This window comes from Acanthisitta chloris, unplaced genomic scaffold (assembly GCF_000695815.1).
Source record: "Acanthisitta chloris isolate BGI_N310 unplaced genomic scaffold, ASM69581v1 scaffold1421, whole genome shotgun sequence".
In the NCBI taxonomy this organism is placed as follows: domain Eukaryota; kingdom Metazoa; phylum Chordata; class Aves; order Passeriformes; family Acanthisittidae; genus Acanthisitta; species Acanthisitta chloris.
Window position 1 is genome coordinate 167,262 of NW_008655317.1, and position 14,538 is coordinate 181,799.

At 40.7% G+C, this 14,538-nt stretch overlaps 1 protein-coding gene across 3 annotated transcripts in view; it reads left to right on the forward strand.

The window, feature by feature from the left end:
- Nucleotides 1-14,538, forward strand: part of LOC103810906 (serine/threonine-protein kinase BRSK2) — a 160,827-nt gene that overhangs the window by 117,399 nt on the left and 28,890 nt on the right. For all 3 annotated transcript variants that reach the window (XM_009083837.1, XM_009083835.1, XM_009083836.1), the window contains exons 12-13: nt 9,816-9,876; nt 14,284-14,491. In XM_009083837.1, the coding sequence (XP_009082085.1) occupies nt 9,816-9,876; nt 14,284-14,491 (269 nt within the window). The remainder of the gene's footprint in view (nt 1-9,815; nt 9,877-14,283; nt 14,492-14,538) is intronic.

Genomic DNA, 14,538 nt, shown 5'->3' on the forward strand with positions numbered 1-14,538 from the left:
GATATCTCTGAAGCCAATCCCAAATTCAACAAAGAAGAAAGGTATAAACACTGACAATATGTTCCTCTCCTCTACCTCACTGCTGAGACCTTAAAGATGCAGTACTTACCTTCTCTGTGTGGGGACAGAGCTGTTCTCTCTGTAGAGAGAAGAGAAGCAAAGAGGGTGGGATATGTACAGCCCCACACTACATATATTTTTGTACAGTACCATTCATTTGAGGCTATCCCCAATACAGCCTGGGACTGTACCAGTGATTTCCCCACTAAAATTTAATCCTACTGCTGTTGTTGGTTCAGTTCTGCCATGAGCAAAGATCTATTTGCTAAGACTTCTTTGGGAAGGATTGGAAAATAAAACACAAACACTGGGAAAGGTCAGAGTGCTCCACTCTTAGCATTAGGAACAGCAGCACAACTGAGTCAGTGAAAACAATGGTAGAAAACTTTGGAAATTCAGTCTGACAGAGCAAAATACTAAGTACCTGTAGCTAAGAGACAAACTCCTTAAGACTTCCCAGAGGACACAAGAGGAAAATATGATTGAAGATAGAGTTTTTGGAGGCTGATTCCAGTCTAGCAGTTCAAGTAACAGATGGTGAAGAGCAACAGAAGCATTAACTCCCAACTGTGAATAGAGGCACAATGGAAGACACGCAGGCCACCAGATTTAGGAAGTTTAAATGGACTCATGTGGGTTCATGAACATACAAAAAACATTTAGACTTTTGGGAAGTTTTTTAGTGGGCATGTTGCTTCTAAAATTTTGGTCTCAGAGGAAGAGAGTATTTCTCTATGTTAAAAGCTGGCATCCCAATGGATAATTCTTCATCAAATGTAATCCCTATACTTTTTGGACAAACACTTAGCTTACCCAAAGGCTGGGAGTGTTGCATATGATTCCAAAAGGGGGAAGCAATGGCTTCATTAAAGGAACCTATGGACTTGGCAATCCATTCTTCTTTCCATTTCCCCTTTTCACAGAAATGTTTCTGTTTAAAAACTGATGTGGCCTTTAAGCCTCAGGAGACATCTAGGATATGTGAGGAACAGCCCCTGTTTTGGTCTTTTGCAGGCTGAGACAGTCTTTTGCAGGCGTGTCTCAAGTCCTGAGCCTACAACAGTGAAGAACATTGTGCATCTGCAGGAGAGGTTGTGCCTCATGTGGTGTGTAAAGCACCTGCTCTAAGATGCCAAAATACCAACAAGCATTGGACCTGAAGTGGTAGAAACCTCTTAGTTTCACAGCCGTGAAGAAGTAGTGGTTATACAGCCTTTAGTGGCTGGGCTTTCCTGGACTTTTAGCATAGACATGGAAATTCCTGTTCCTTTCTCTGATTCCCCCTGTATGTAAGTTCTGTTCCTGAATATGTGGCACTTCTTGCATTAAATGTTAGTCTGAAGTTATTCCAAAGAGGAGCTTTTTCAGAGTAATTAGAAGTCAGGTCCAGTAAGAGAAGTGCAGAAGTTTTATCTGTGACAGCAGGTGTTCCCAGCATCATTCGTTGTCCCTCTGTCCTTCTCTGGCAGCTGCTAGAGCTGTGTTAGGAGCAGTGGAAATGCTGGGGGAATTTCTTAAAGCAGCATAGGCATTTCATGTTCCCTCTCAAAGGTGGTATTTTTCAGACAACAGGAGGAGAGGGTTAGAGCACTGCACGAGGATCACCCCACGGTCCTGCACATTCAAGGACCAGGCTGATTTTTTGAGAATCACATTCACTGTGATCTTACCTCCCTCCCACTTTTAAGAGTCACAAAGAAGGACCTCAGTGGTGGGAATGTGAGAGAACCTGGATTCTAGGTCTGCACACAACTACATGAAGGGAAGGGATAGGCAACAAAGAGAACCCCAGCAAAATGAAGTTAGATAATCAGAGTGGCCATTAAAATTTTGGCCAATGTTTAATTATCCAATTTTACGTTGTCTTTTTTAAAGGAATACTGCATCTTTAAGGGTCCCTTCCCTCTAGATGCACATGGTTGTCTTAGTAGCTGAGGCCACTGTCCCTTTCTTTTTCTTTTACTTTCTTTCTGACTTTCTTTCACCCCCCTCTTTGAGTGCTTCTCTTCTTCTGTATCTGGGTTGCTGCAGCTCCGTAGTTCACTTGCTTCAGTATTATAGGGAATGCACATGTCTGCGCTTCTGGGTCTATTGTGTCCTGGGATTGTTCATTTTTTTTTAAACCTCATTTCCCTTTTCTTTTACCCTATTGTCAATTTGCTTTCCATTCTCTTTGTTAACCTCTTCAGTGCCGTCCCTGTTGGGAAAATGACTTGAAAGAAACATTAATGAATCTTCTTGCACCCATTCTATTTACATATTAATATTCTGCATGTGTGAATATGGGTGTATTTTCTGTATAAATATACACACAGGTTCCAATATACAATGGGTGTCAATTTGCTCTTCTCAGTTACATCACTGTAGATAGATTTGTACAGGTACAATTGAGGACAGCATTTGTGCCTAAATATATACATATATCTGTATGTATATGAATAAAATTTTACCCAAATTTGCACTCCAGGCTGAAATATAAATGGAGTGTCACTCAAACACATGAAAAAGAACTTACTGTAATGCTTCTTTCCACTTCTCTATCAATGTGTAGCACAACAGCTTTTTTGTTCTGTTCTAACTATGTTTTCATTTTAACTGTTCTCAAAACTGCCTTGGTTGCCCAGCCCAGCACTTGCAATGTTGATGTAACTGGAGGCATGGCTAGTTGCACTGAGCAGTAAACTGTGAAATCTACTGGGCATATATTAAATTTGGCATTTCTGTTGGAGACTGTCTTGTGGAGAATGGATTTTCCTCACCCAGCCAGAGGTAGCTCTGGCAGCTTGGGAGCCTGTTATTGAAAATGGAGAGAATGAGAGAGAGAAAGTGACAGAGATGGAAAAAAATGTTGCATCCAGCTTGAACATAATTTGGCTTAATAACACCAAATTGGTTTTTTATTTCCAATCTAATCTTTGTAAATGTGAAAAGGTGGTGACACTTTCCTGAGTTTGCTTACCTGCACCCCTGCAAACTTAATAACCTTACTGTTCTTTCCCATTTTGAATGCTTTGGTTAGCAGTTAAAAATTAAGAATACTGAAGTTTTCAATTGTCGCCAGCCTTCAAAGTCAACATGCCAAAGATTCACTCTGCTTTTAGAGCTGCTTTTTCAGAATCTTTTCAGCACAGCATTGATTTATTCTCCATTCCCATTTGAAAGATTTCCTTTGCAACCTATAAGACCCAGAGACTGAATTTATTTTAAATGAAAAATGAGATCCTGGAGCACAAGATGGCATCCACAGAGATAAGTGCTGGGTTGCTGAGCTGGTATGTTCTAGCTGATCTGAATTCCTGCCTATAAGACCATCATGACTAATAAGGCAGTATCAAAGCAGATTCACAGCTTGAGCTACAATCTTGTACCCTGGGCTCCCAAGCTGGCTCAGAAATGCATGCTTTAATAACCAATACGTTTCACAGTTCATTCATGGCAAAAAAAAAAAAGTACTTCTTACCAGGCCAGCTTGGGGGACAGAGGGACACTGCACCGAGCAAACTGGGGACAAAAAGAACAATTTCCTTGATAACAGTGTGATATAACTGTGCCTTATGTAAGAGGCAGAGAAGAAATGCAGCATGAAGTATGAACCCCATTGCTCTGCTGACTGCTTTAATTGGGATTTGGCTGGGAATTTTTTTTTTGCAGCCTTAGTATGTCCCTCTCCATATTCCCCAGTGCTAAAGTTGGATGTGTCTGCAGTATTGCGAATGGGACAAAAGGTATTTTCTGGTAAATGAAACTGTCCCCCTAGTGTTCCTGGTCTCTGAAGACATAGGCACTGGTGGCAATAATGATGACCGTTCAGTTCTCCGAACAGTATTTCACTCTGCTTTTCCTACTCTTCTCTCCACCTGCCTCCACACCCCTCTCTCTTTCTTTCTCTCTCCCTCTCTTTTCATTTTCCCTTTCCGAGGATGGCGAGTGCTGATCCGTTGGGGTAAGCTCTAGTTTTGGATTATTCCTGTTGCGGGACCTGTCATATCTTGTAGAGAAACTTTTCAGTTGCAATTTACAAATACGATACAGGCTGATACACTGCAGTGAATGAGGCTTCACAGCAAGGAGAGAGAGAGAGAGAGATGTGGGAAGAAGCATTTTTGGTGCTTTTGTGTGCTTTTCTGTTGGAGTCACACTCCATATAATTTACTTTTGGGTTCTTTTTTTGTTCTCTTATTTGTCCCTCTGTTTCAATGTCTGTGGGCACAGAAAACTATCCTCAGACACTGTGCAGGTACCAGGACACCTTCTGAGAATGAAACCCCCTGCTCAGTTTAGTGTTTTTGTATCTGTTTGTTATCTTCCAGTTAATTTTGATCCTAATTTGTCTGGTTTTCTTCTTTTTTCCTTTGTTTTTTTGGGGGTTGGGGTTTTTTTTCTGGTTGTTGTTTTTGGTTTGGTTTTTTTTTTTTAATGAAACTGAATCCCATCTTTGTTCTTAAAAAATGCTGGGTATTCCCTTTCTTTTTAGAATATGTTTTCTTAAGAGGTGAACAGATGGCCCTAGAGACAGATGTATCTTCAAAGCTCTTTATTTTCAATGAAGACAATATAAGTACAGCTAGGAATACAGTCACACTTCAAATGAAAGTTCCATTTATAAATACTTAAGAGAAGGATAATATTATATTGATAAATGATTTAATAAAACCATTGTAATAGATCATTACAGACTACAGTAAGAGCTTCTTGAGAGGGCACATATTGAGAAAGCTCATTAGCACCAGTAACATTTACCTCTCGAGTTTATAGCGTGCTTTACTATTTATTAATTCTCTCTAAACCATTTATAAATGGAACTTTAGTATAATTGGCCAATTAAAGAGGGTGGTGCCGTTCTACATCACCCTCTGTATGCACTGAAAGGAAGAAGAGGTGTGTTACCCACACCTGCACTCCTTTCTCTGTACTCTTTGTAAGGCTTCATCTTACAAGCAGTTACTACCATGAGCAGACCTTCTGACTGAAGCATAAGTATTCCCAGTGAGAGCTGTTACAGTATTCTTTGCATGGTTGGGACTGTAAGACAGTGGAGCATCAAAGGTATTCTATTCATATTCCCTAAATCAGGGAGTGAGGAAGCACAGTTTGTATCTTCTAGACACCCAAGAGTACTAATGATGAAATTGAACACAGCCTGACTGCTGACCTATTACATATTAATTCAGATCATCTTCAGGGGTGCCATACCCTGAAATTCAGTTTCAAGTTTTTTGGTTATGAGTGAGAAAGGAAAGAGGAGTATCAGATTCCACTCAGTTTAAGCTTGAAGGCAAATAAGAGGTTGGCTGGATATTTTTGGAACAGTACGTTCAAAACTACATGTGGAATCAAATAAATTCAAAATTTCTAAGGCATTTCACCCAGGGACACAAGTCTGATGCATTACTGCACGCTGCATGCATGCTGCAGGCTCCCCTTCTTGGAAGCATGGCTCCAGCTTGACCAGCTAAGAGGCTGTATTCAGCATCCTGGTAAAACTGTGCTATGAAAGCAAGTTCTGCTGGGACTGCAACAAGGTACCAAACTCCCCTTTGATCGTAAGAAAAATTCTGTGTGATGGTTATTTGAAGAAGAAACAAATGCCAAATCTGACCTAACTGTTAAATTCTGGCTGTGAAGCCTTTATGCTCTACTAGCAGATGCACTGCTCAAAGCACTTGCAAACTAATCTGAGAGAAGGGCTGTGTAGAGATGGTCTGTCCATGTGCTCTGTGTGTAGGACGGTTACCAGGTCAGCTGCGCTTTTCTCTCTTGTATTTTTCTCCGTCTACACCTTAGCAGTGTCAGGCTTCAGCCCTTCACCTCTTACAGCTCTCAAGAAATTCCACAGTTCTCTGAAACCAGCTGGAAACTGGATTCCAGCCCTTCAATTCCACCAGTAAGAGAACACTGTTCTAATGTGAATTGGGCCTAGCATCACTTCCCCTTTGACAGCAGCTGGCTAAAAAGAGTAAAAAATTCCTTTAAAATGAAGGACCTTTTAACTTTGATACTTTGAAATATCAATTAGATTGAATAAAATGTCAGCTACAAACTGCAGCCCACACATACACATTTTGTTTCAGTCCTTTGCCCCTCTCTTTCATAGCTCAGACGTCTCCAGATTATTGTCAGTCTATGGAATGGGAGGAACAGCCTGCAATGATCTCAGTGTCCACCTAATGTTTAAAGTGCCCTCTGCATCTTCCCCCTCCTAAACCTTGGGTCTAGCTCCTTCATGTCTTATTTTAATTCCTCCCTCCAGGCTTGGCAAAACAACTATGTCACTTTGGAAGGGACTAAAGAGTCTCTTCTTGGGTCTCTAAATCTGGCAATTGTGTTTGAGGGAATGTTCTTCTGTGCTCTTTCATGAGCAACTGCACTGACTTTTCTGCTTGTATTTTCAACAACATTTTGATGACTTCCATTGAGTTAGTGTGCAAGCATACAGCAATGCAAAACAGAACAAAATGAGTCGCACACAATGTTCATATTTTCCTAGAGAGTTGCATTTAGTATGAAGTTGTTGGAATAATTATAGATGTAATACTTCCAATGACATTTAATGCCTATAGAGACTCTTAGGAAGTTACTCACTAATAGTTGTTTCTCACTAAATAAATTTAGTTCATAACCATGTCATATTTTTCTCCTCTTTCCACATATAAGAGTCTGCCACACTGATGTGCTGCCTGTAGGGCCTCAAACTTTCGTTTTCTGGTGAGAGGGATAAAATCTTTAATTCTCTCTGTTCTTTCATTACAGCATTTCAGCATAATGCAATGTTTTCATTACTTTCTTTTGGCCCTGACCCAGTTCTGTCCACCTGACTCTGAGATACAGGAGCAGTGCATGTGGTTGTTTTTGGTTTTTACAAACTGAATTACAGCATTGCTCAGCCAAGATGATCTTGATGATAGGGGCAAATCTGTCATTTTTGCTTGTTAGCATTTTTGTACTGGAATATAGAACCAACCACAGTACTGAGGTTTTATAGCCAGCTTGGGAAGTGTGTCCCATTTGTAAAGGTAAATTATGGGAGATTTGTTAAATTGAAGAAGATGCAAGGAAGATCTCAATCTGGGTGTCATATCCCAGCACTCTCTGGTAAAGGAGAAAGGTTTTGAAAATGTACAACCCTCTTTTCACCCCAACACTTAAAATTAGCCCAGGATTCTTTAAACTCTTTCCACTGCTCCTATATACAATTTCCAGTGTGGACAAACTAAAACTTGCTATAGGGCCTACTTTAGTTCTTATGTATTTTGCATGTAAATGAGCAGCAGAGATAAAGCTTGTTCAATAGCAATCATGTGGATACTGAATGCATTTCCAGAGGATTTCACACTAACTCTCTCTTATGTCCCCTGCCTCAGGCTTCTAGGCTGGATGAAAACACAGTACACAACAACCATTTTTCAAATATTGCTTCCAATAAGGAACTGGGAGTTGGGAGGTGGGGCCTGCCATGTTTTGCCCTCCGTGTGTGTGATCATTTTTGGGGAAAAAAAATAAAAATATAGGAGGCAGTAGGGTTGGGAAGGGAGAATTCAGGACTGTTGGAAACAGCTGATTGCAAAAAAAGGAAATAGATTGGAACTTTTAATCGAGTGTCCTGGAATTCAGGTGAGTGTCAGAGAGGACTTTCCCACCACAGTTAAGAGCTGGTGGGAACATCTCCTTTAAGTTGGTGTTTAACTGCATCTCTGGGCACCTGAATGCCTTCCACATTTGTCCAAGACAATCTATAGGCTCCTCTTGTAATTTATGGTTTGGAAGAAGCTTTCCCAGATGATTCATGCAAGGAAGATTTTAACTAAATGGACTTTCCATCTGCACAACACACCTGTGGTGCAGTCAGCGACTTCAGCCATAGGAAAGGCAAATAAAGTAGCCTTTCAAAGGTAGAGCAGACAGTTCTTCCCTTAAAATTACTTTGCATAAACCTTTATGAGTGCCCAAGATGATACAAATCTAGGTTTAAGAATGCCAAGAGTGAGCTTGTAGTTTTTTACTGCTGCACTATGATGGGCAGAGTGCAGCAGGGTACAAAGAAAAACCTAAGTAGGGAGTTTCTGCATAGAATAAGTGCCCCAGATTTTTATGGTGCCTATTTAGATTTAATCTGGAAAAAAAAAAAAAAAGCAGGCTGAGACTGGGCTTCTGGATTTCACCTACTTACTGTGATGGACATACAAAGAAAACCATCACTGAGTAGTTTCTGCTGAGGATACAAATAGGGAAAACAGGACCTGCCATCATGTTCAGTTGTAGCTTACCTTTTCCTTGGAAATATTTCTTCTTTTGCAGTTCACATATTTTTTTATTTGATTTTTACTACTCACATTTCTTTGGTGATATATGTCTGGGAGACCATTTTAGAAACTGATTTTTTTTGTTTTATTCTTCTATAACAGTAGAAGAGAGTAAACTGAGACAGTTTATGGTCTAAATTTGTTTTTTATTATGTATAAGCTGACATTAGCTATCTGAGCTATATGAATTTTAAATATATGTGTGTACACACACACACACAGAGACACATATGTATACACACACACCCATGCATTCTGTTTTCCAGACATCTACAGAAATTTCACCTTTCCATATTTGTTACCTGAAGGCAAGTAGTTGCTTTCTTGGCTCTTGCTATAGGGGAAACATTGGTAGGTTTGCTATATTGACATATTGTTGCATGGTGGTTGTTGAACAACTAGGTTCTTAGCCACGTCCTCTCCTATGGGATGTTTTGGTCTTCAAGACAACTTTTTTCCTATTTAAAAAGGACAGAAAGCAGCTGCCTCTGGGGCTCATTCATGTGCAGACACACACAGGGTATGGAGTTGTTTTCTGCTAGGCAGTCCTCCTCCTGGAAACTTCTTCTGCTAAAATGTTTGTGCAGTTTGATTTGTCTGCTCTTTCACCACATTTAGCATAACACAGTTACGCATTTATTGTCACCACATTTTTCATAGGTGACCTTTGATGGAGAGCGTAAGAGCATTGCGATATAGGTGACCTTGTCAGCAAATAGGTGTTTACTCTCCCTTGACTGGCCTCTTTTTGAGGGCACCTGAGCTGTTAGCTTGATATTAGTAAAGTTATCAACAGCAGCAGAACTTGTTATCCATAGAGAAGGCCTGTGTTGTTCAATGCAGCAGCAAAAAATCTTACTGGAGAGCAGAGATGTGAAATCCATCAGTGAGAAGCTGGAAAGGGTTAAGCTAGTGTGAGCTTTGATTTCACTGGGAGGTCATATAGGAAATTATTGATCACCTGGATCAAGGAGACTTAGTTTTTCAATTAATATTTGGAGGAATCCCTTACCTCTATGCCTTGTACACACAGTGCTTTTCCATGTTGCCTGTGACAGAGAAAGTCTCATTCTGTGAGCACCAGCACTGTGCAGAACAGAATTCTCAGAACCAATATGAATGTCATCACCTTCCTTTTGAATTCAGCAGTTCAACTTGCAAGGTCAGACACAGTAGCTTCCATGTTCTTGATGACCAAAAAAGAAAGTAGCAGCTACCTTAATCAAAAGGGATTATAGTATCCTCCCCGAGCAACAGCTTTGCTTTCATTTGTGAGGGGGACAACTGAAAAATGTGACAGTAGTGAAAGGAAAGAAAAGGAAAGAGTTTTGTGCTTTTCCAGTGACAGCCTCCCTCCTCCTCCTCACTTCATGCCTGTGCCTGTGATGGCTGGTGTTCAGGGCTATTACTTGTCCAAGTTTTCTGAGGGATGTTTTCCTTATTGTGTCCATTCAGGTCTCGGTCAATCAGCGGAGCATCATCTGGGCTCTCCACCAGTCCTCTCAGCAGTCCAAGGGTAAGTGGTGCTGCTTCAAGATCTGTTGGTCCAATTCACTCACACATGCTTGATGCTTTTCAACATCTGTTGCTCCAGAGCTGTGGCTCTTAGCTGGGATGTTTTGTTTTTCCTTGGCAGCTTGTAAATTTTCATGGGTGTTGAGGGAAATGTTATTTACAACTGCAAGCCAAGAATTTCTTATACATGTTCCCTGCATTGTTAGCAGGGATCTCACTGTGCCTCTGCCCTTTTTCAGTCTCATAAGCACATCATACATGTTCCCTGCACTGTTAGCAGGGATCTCACTGTGCCCCTGCCCTTTTTCAGTCTCATAAGCACATAGAATAACATTGCTATGACTAAACACTGCCATATCCAGCTGAGGTCTGCATACAGCATGGTTTCAGACCAAATAATCAGGAACCATTTCACAGCTGCCTTCAATTAGGTCACAGTAGAGAACCAAACTGTGCTGGTTGTCTTCTTTTTGCCTCAGAATAGCATGTATTAGAAAATCAGAGACAATACATTATACGAATTTGAGGACTAACAAATTCAAAAGGCAAGTAAGAAGTTGACTGAAATAAGAAGAGAACATTCAAACCCCTATAAATAAGGTACATTCATGTGCCCTTTTTCAACATACAATCATCTAGATACTGATAGTCAATTAATACTGATGTTCAGCAGCAGAAAGTGCAGTTTCAAAGTTGTTACAGTTTTGAAGTGCAGTGACAGAGGCCTCTGTCTTCCTGCTAACTTCTTTAGGGATAAAAGAGAGTATTCCTAGTGCCTGATAAGGCCAGCTAAGTCACTTTAAGACTGCACTCCGTATAAAAGCCTAGACCTCATCAAGAAGCCTGTAGGGCTATGGCAATCCATGTTACCTAACTGTCTGGCCCAGAGGTTTTGGAGGATTTCAACATACTTTCCATGACTTCATGAGAAGATGCCATCCCTCATTGGAAATGGATATATTCCATGTGTTAGGGTATGGATACACCTATGGATTCATGACTTCATGAGAAGATGCCATTCCTCACTGGAAATGGATATATTCCACGTGTTAGGGTATGGATACACCTATGGATCTAGTTTTAGGTGTATGAAGATAACATCAGTATTCCAGATATGTAAAGTTGTAATTCCCCAGTAAGATCATGTGTAATTCATATGAACAAAGACATGCTGTTGGGTCTAAGTTTAAAGACTAGTAAAGCTTCCGAACAAAGACACGCTGTTGAGTCTAAGTTTAAAGACTAGTAAAGCTTCCAACATCTTGCTTGGCTGAACTATTTCTGAAACATATTCTGGATTCCTGTCCATTGTTACCCTGTTTTGCAACTGGCATAAATATGTTTGTGGTCTCCTCTGTGTCATTAAACTGCTAAGAACCAGCAAAGATCCATTTCCTTCTTTCTGCACTGGGACTCCTGATTGTCAGTGGAATGAAGCAGAGGTCTCAGAACTCTTATGCCACTGCAAAACATACTGAAAAAGAGCATGGGAACTGTTTTGTGCACAAAGTAAGCATCCAGTGCAGCAAACCTAAATCTTGATCTCGTTAATTGATCTCTTGGGATCAGTTTCTGACATCTCAGTAGGACTACATCAAAGAGTAAGGTTGACAAGATCTGTTCCATAGTTGCTGTATCTTAGCATTATTACTTAATAGGCAGTTGATTAAATAGTCTTCAAAGGGATTTAGCAACCAGATGGCATTTTCAGCAGATCATAATGATATTAAGGCAGGTCAAATTTGAGGCTTAAAAGGAAATGTTGGAATTAAAATCATATTTTTTTTAAACGTCCTTACCTATGCTTCTAATAGCACCTTAGATTATTGAAAGAGAACATATTTTAAAAGTAAATACATATTTCACTACGTGCACTGCTTAGGTTCAGTTCTGTAAGGAATTGAGTTCAACATCAACTAAGATTTTTCAAATTTCACAAGATCTTGCTAATGGTGTTCCCCATTGCACCAGATGAAATAGAGACCTAATCTTGTTCTTCATTTTGTTATTAACAATGTGGTAATTAAAGGTGCCCCTTCAGATTCTTAATGGCTTAAGTGGGAGTTGAATTTGACATTAGTTCTTCCAGATTTCTTTCTCAAATCATCATACACATATGATACAAAAACTGCAAGGAAGCATTTGCAATCAACAGCCTTTGACTTTTACTCATTGGTGTAATTTGCAAATGGTTAATAGTCAGATGCTGATTTTACAGTCCTAATAGTAATGCAAATGTTTTGATGTAGTGACTTTCCTTTAGTTTTAGTGGCCTAACCCTAAGTTCTTTGAAGTAATTTCAAAACTTTGATGCAAACATGTTTAGGAATTAAGTCTTAAATACATTCTTGCATTTTTTGAAGTGTTACAACATTGTGCTAATCTATCAAACCCAGAAAGTAAACTCCCTAATGAGTGTGCTTACCTGGGACTGAGATTTGAGGCATGGCTACATGTACATGGTATATCTGGACAGCACTAGATTACAGTGTCGGTGTTAACAATGGATGATAATAATGGTGATATATAATTTTTCATAGGTAATAATTTATAGAAATCAGAACCTAAGTGTAGACCAAAGCTGAATATCTTGAATAATGATTTCATTTTTACAATTTTTCCAGTATTTGTAATCTAAGGTGTTAACAGCAATGTTTTGTAAGGACATTTATTTTGGTTTAAATGTGATTTTTAGCTTGCTAATATCCCTTTAAAAGGCTTCTATCCTTCCAAGTCTGTGTATTGCTGTTTGCTGTCAATGTATGAATGGTTTCCCAAAATGCCTCTTAACATGTGTAAAGGTTCTGCTTTGGGAAAAAAAAAATCATAATCCCATTTTGATACCTCAGTTGATGGATTATGAACTTTGGTTGTCTTTTTCTTTTTAAACTGTGTCTTACAAAACAATAGCTCACCCCAACCTCTCCATAGACTTGGGTCTTAATGGCAAATATTGCTGAGACTTTAAGGCAGAAATTCCAATTACCAAGCTGTCCTTCAGTGCAATGAGGGATGTTGCAGGAGGAGCATAAAGTCTGACGGAAAGTATTGTCTCTTCCCAGATAAATAAATTTGCCAGGCCTCATTGAATTTTTTGCTGGAGCAGTTTACAAATCAAACACCAATCTGAGTTCATATTTTTCTCGTGGTGTTGAGTGCTCTGAAGCCTCCAAGTGAATGCTGAGCAATTTAACCTTCCAGGTCAGGAGAGCAGAGTGGGTGCCCGGGTAGCATCGCTCTCCCTTTTCCCTCCCTTTTCTGCAGTGAGTGGCTGCAACTCAGGTGTGCATTAGCCAGTCAGGGGTAAAGAGGAAGGAAAGAGGTTCTGACTGGTGTGTGCAGTAACTGTGTGTATCACCTGCCACTCCGTATGTATCACACACCTGTTCTGAGTTTCATCTCTCTACTGAGTTTGCATATGGGCACATGGAGCTGAACAAGGTGGTCCCATTCTTGGCACATTTCAATTTGTCTGTGGCTTGAGTGGTTCTTCTTCCCCTTCCTCACCTCCCTACAGCATCGTGCTTCTCTCACTGCAGGGCAATCAGAACAATCCCAGAGAGATGGCATTTCTCTCTTCTTTTTTCTTGGTTACTTTCTTTCTTTTTTTTTCTTTTTTTTTTCCTTTTTTTTTTTTTACTGTTCCTTTGTTGTACTTTTCTTTCTGTTATTTTCCTTTGCTGACACGTGGTTGGTTAATATGATGAAGCCTGTTATGACACTGTTGTTCTTGCTGCTGCCGCTGCTGCTGTTGTTGATTATGCTGTGTTCCCAGCTAACTGCATGTCTTTTTTTTGTTTTTTGTTTGTTTGTTTGTTTTCGTTTCTTTGCAAAATCCCTCCCCCCCACTGCCCCTTCACCTCCATCTCCTATGTCTCCTCGTGACATGGTGCATCTTTGTGACTCGGATGGATTTTATTCTGACTTTCCTTTCTCTGCTCGCCCGCTCTATGCGTATTTCACTGTTTTTGATGTGCATGGACACTCTGCGTCTGTCTCGTAGCCTATCAGAAAGTTCTTCATCCCCCCTCAGACCTCCGACCTCCCTTTCTCTCCCCGACCCCAAGTCTCCTTGGACCCTGATGCTTGTAGGAACGCCTCCAGGCCTGGACATGTACTCCAACCAAAGCCAGCACTTCAGCCCAACCCAAAGACGCAGACTTTGCCATCCAAGAGCAAATTGGCTGAAAAACCACTCCAGTCTACTAAATCCAACCCACTCCCTACCAGCAATGCCAGCGCCCCCTCTTCCCAGAACAACCCTGTGCCGAATGCTCAGGGCCACTTGCCTGCTGCCGGCTTCAACCCTCAGCTGGCTGTTCCTAAAGTGCAGACCAACCCTATGTCTCCTGTTAGATTGCTCCCTTCTAGTACTGACCCAAGCACCAAATCTATCCCCATCATACAGGTCACCCCTCACCCCTCTCCAAGGGGAAGTCCCCTCCCTACCCCCAAGGGGACACCTGTTCATACGCCAAAGGAGAGCCCAGCAGGCACACCCAACCCAACACCACCATCCAGCCCCAGCATTGGAGGAATGCCATGGAGGACACGGCTCAACTCCATCAAGAATAGTTTCCTGGGGTCTCCTCGCTTCCATCGTCGGAAATTGCAAGGTGAGTGCTCACTTGAACTTACAGAGTGGTTCTGATTTGGGTAGAAA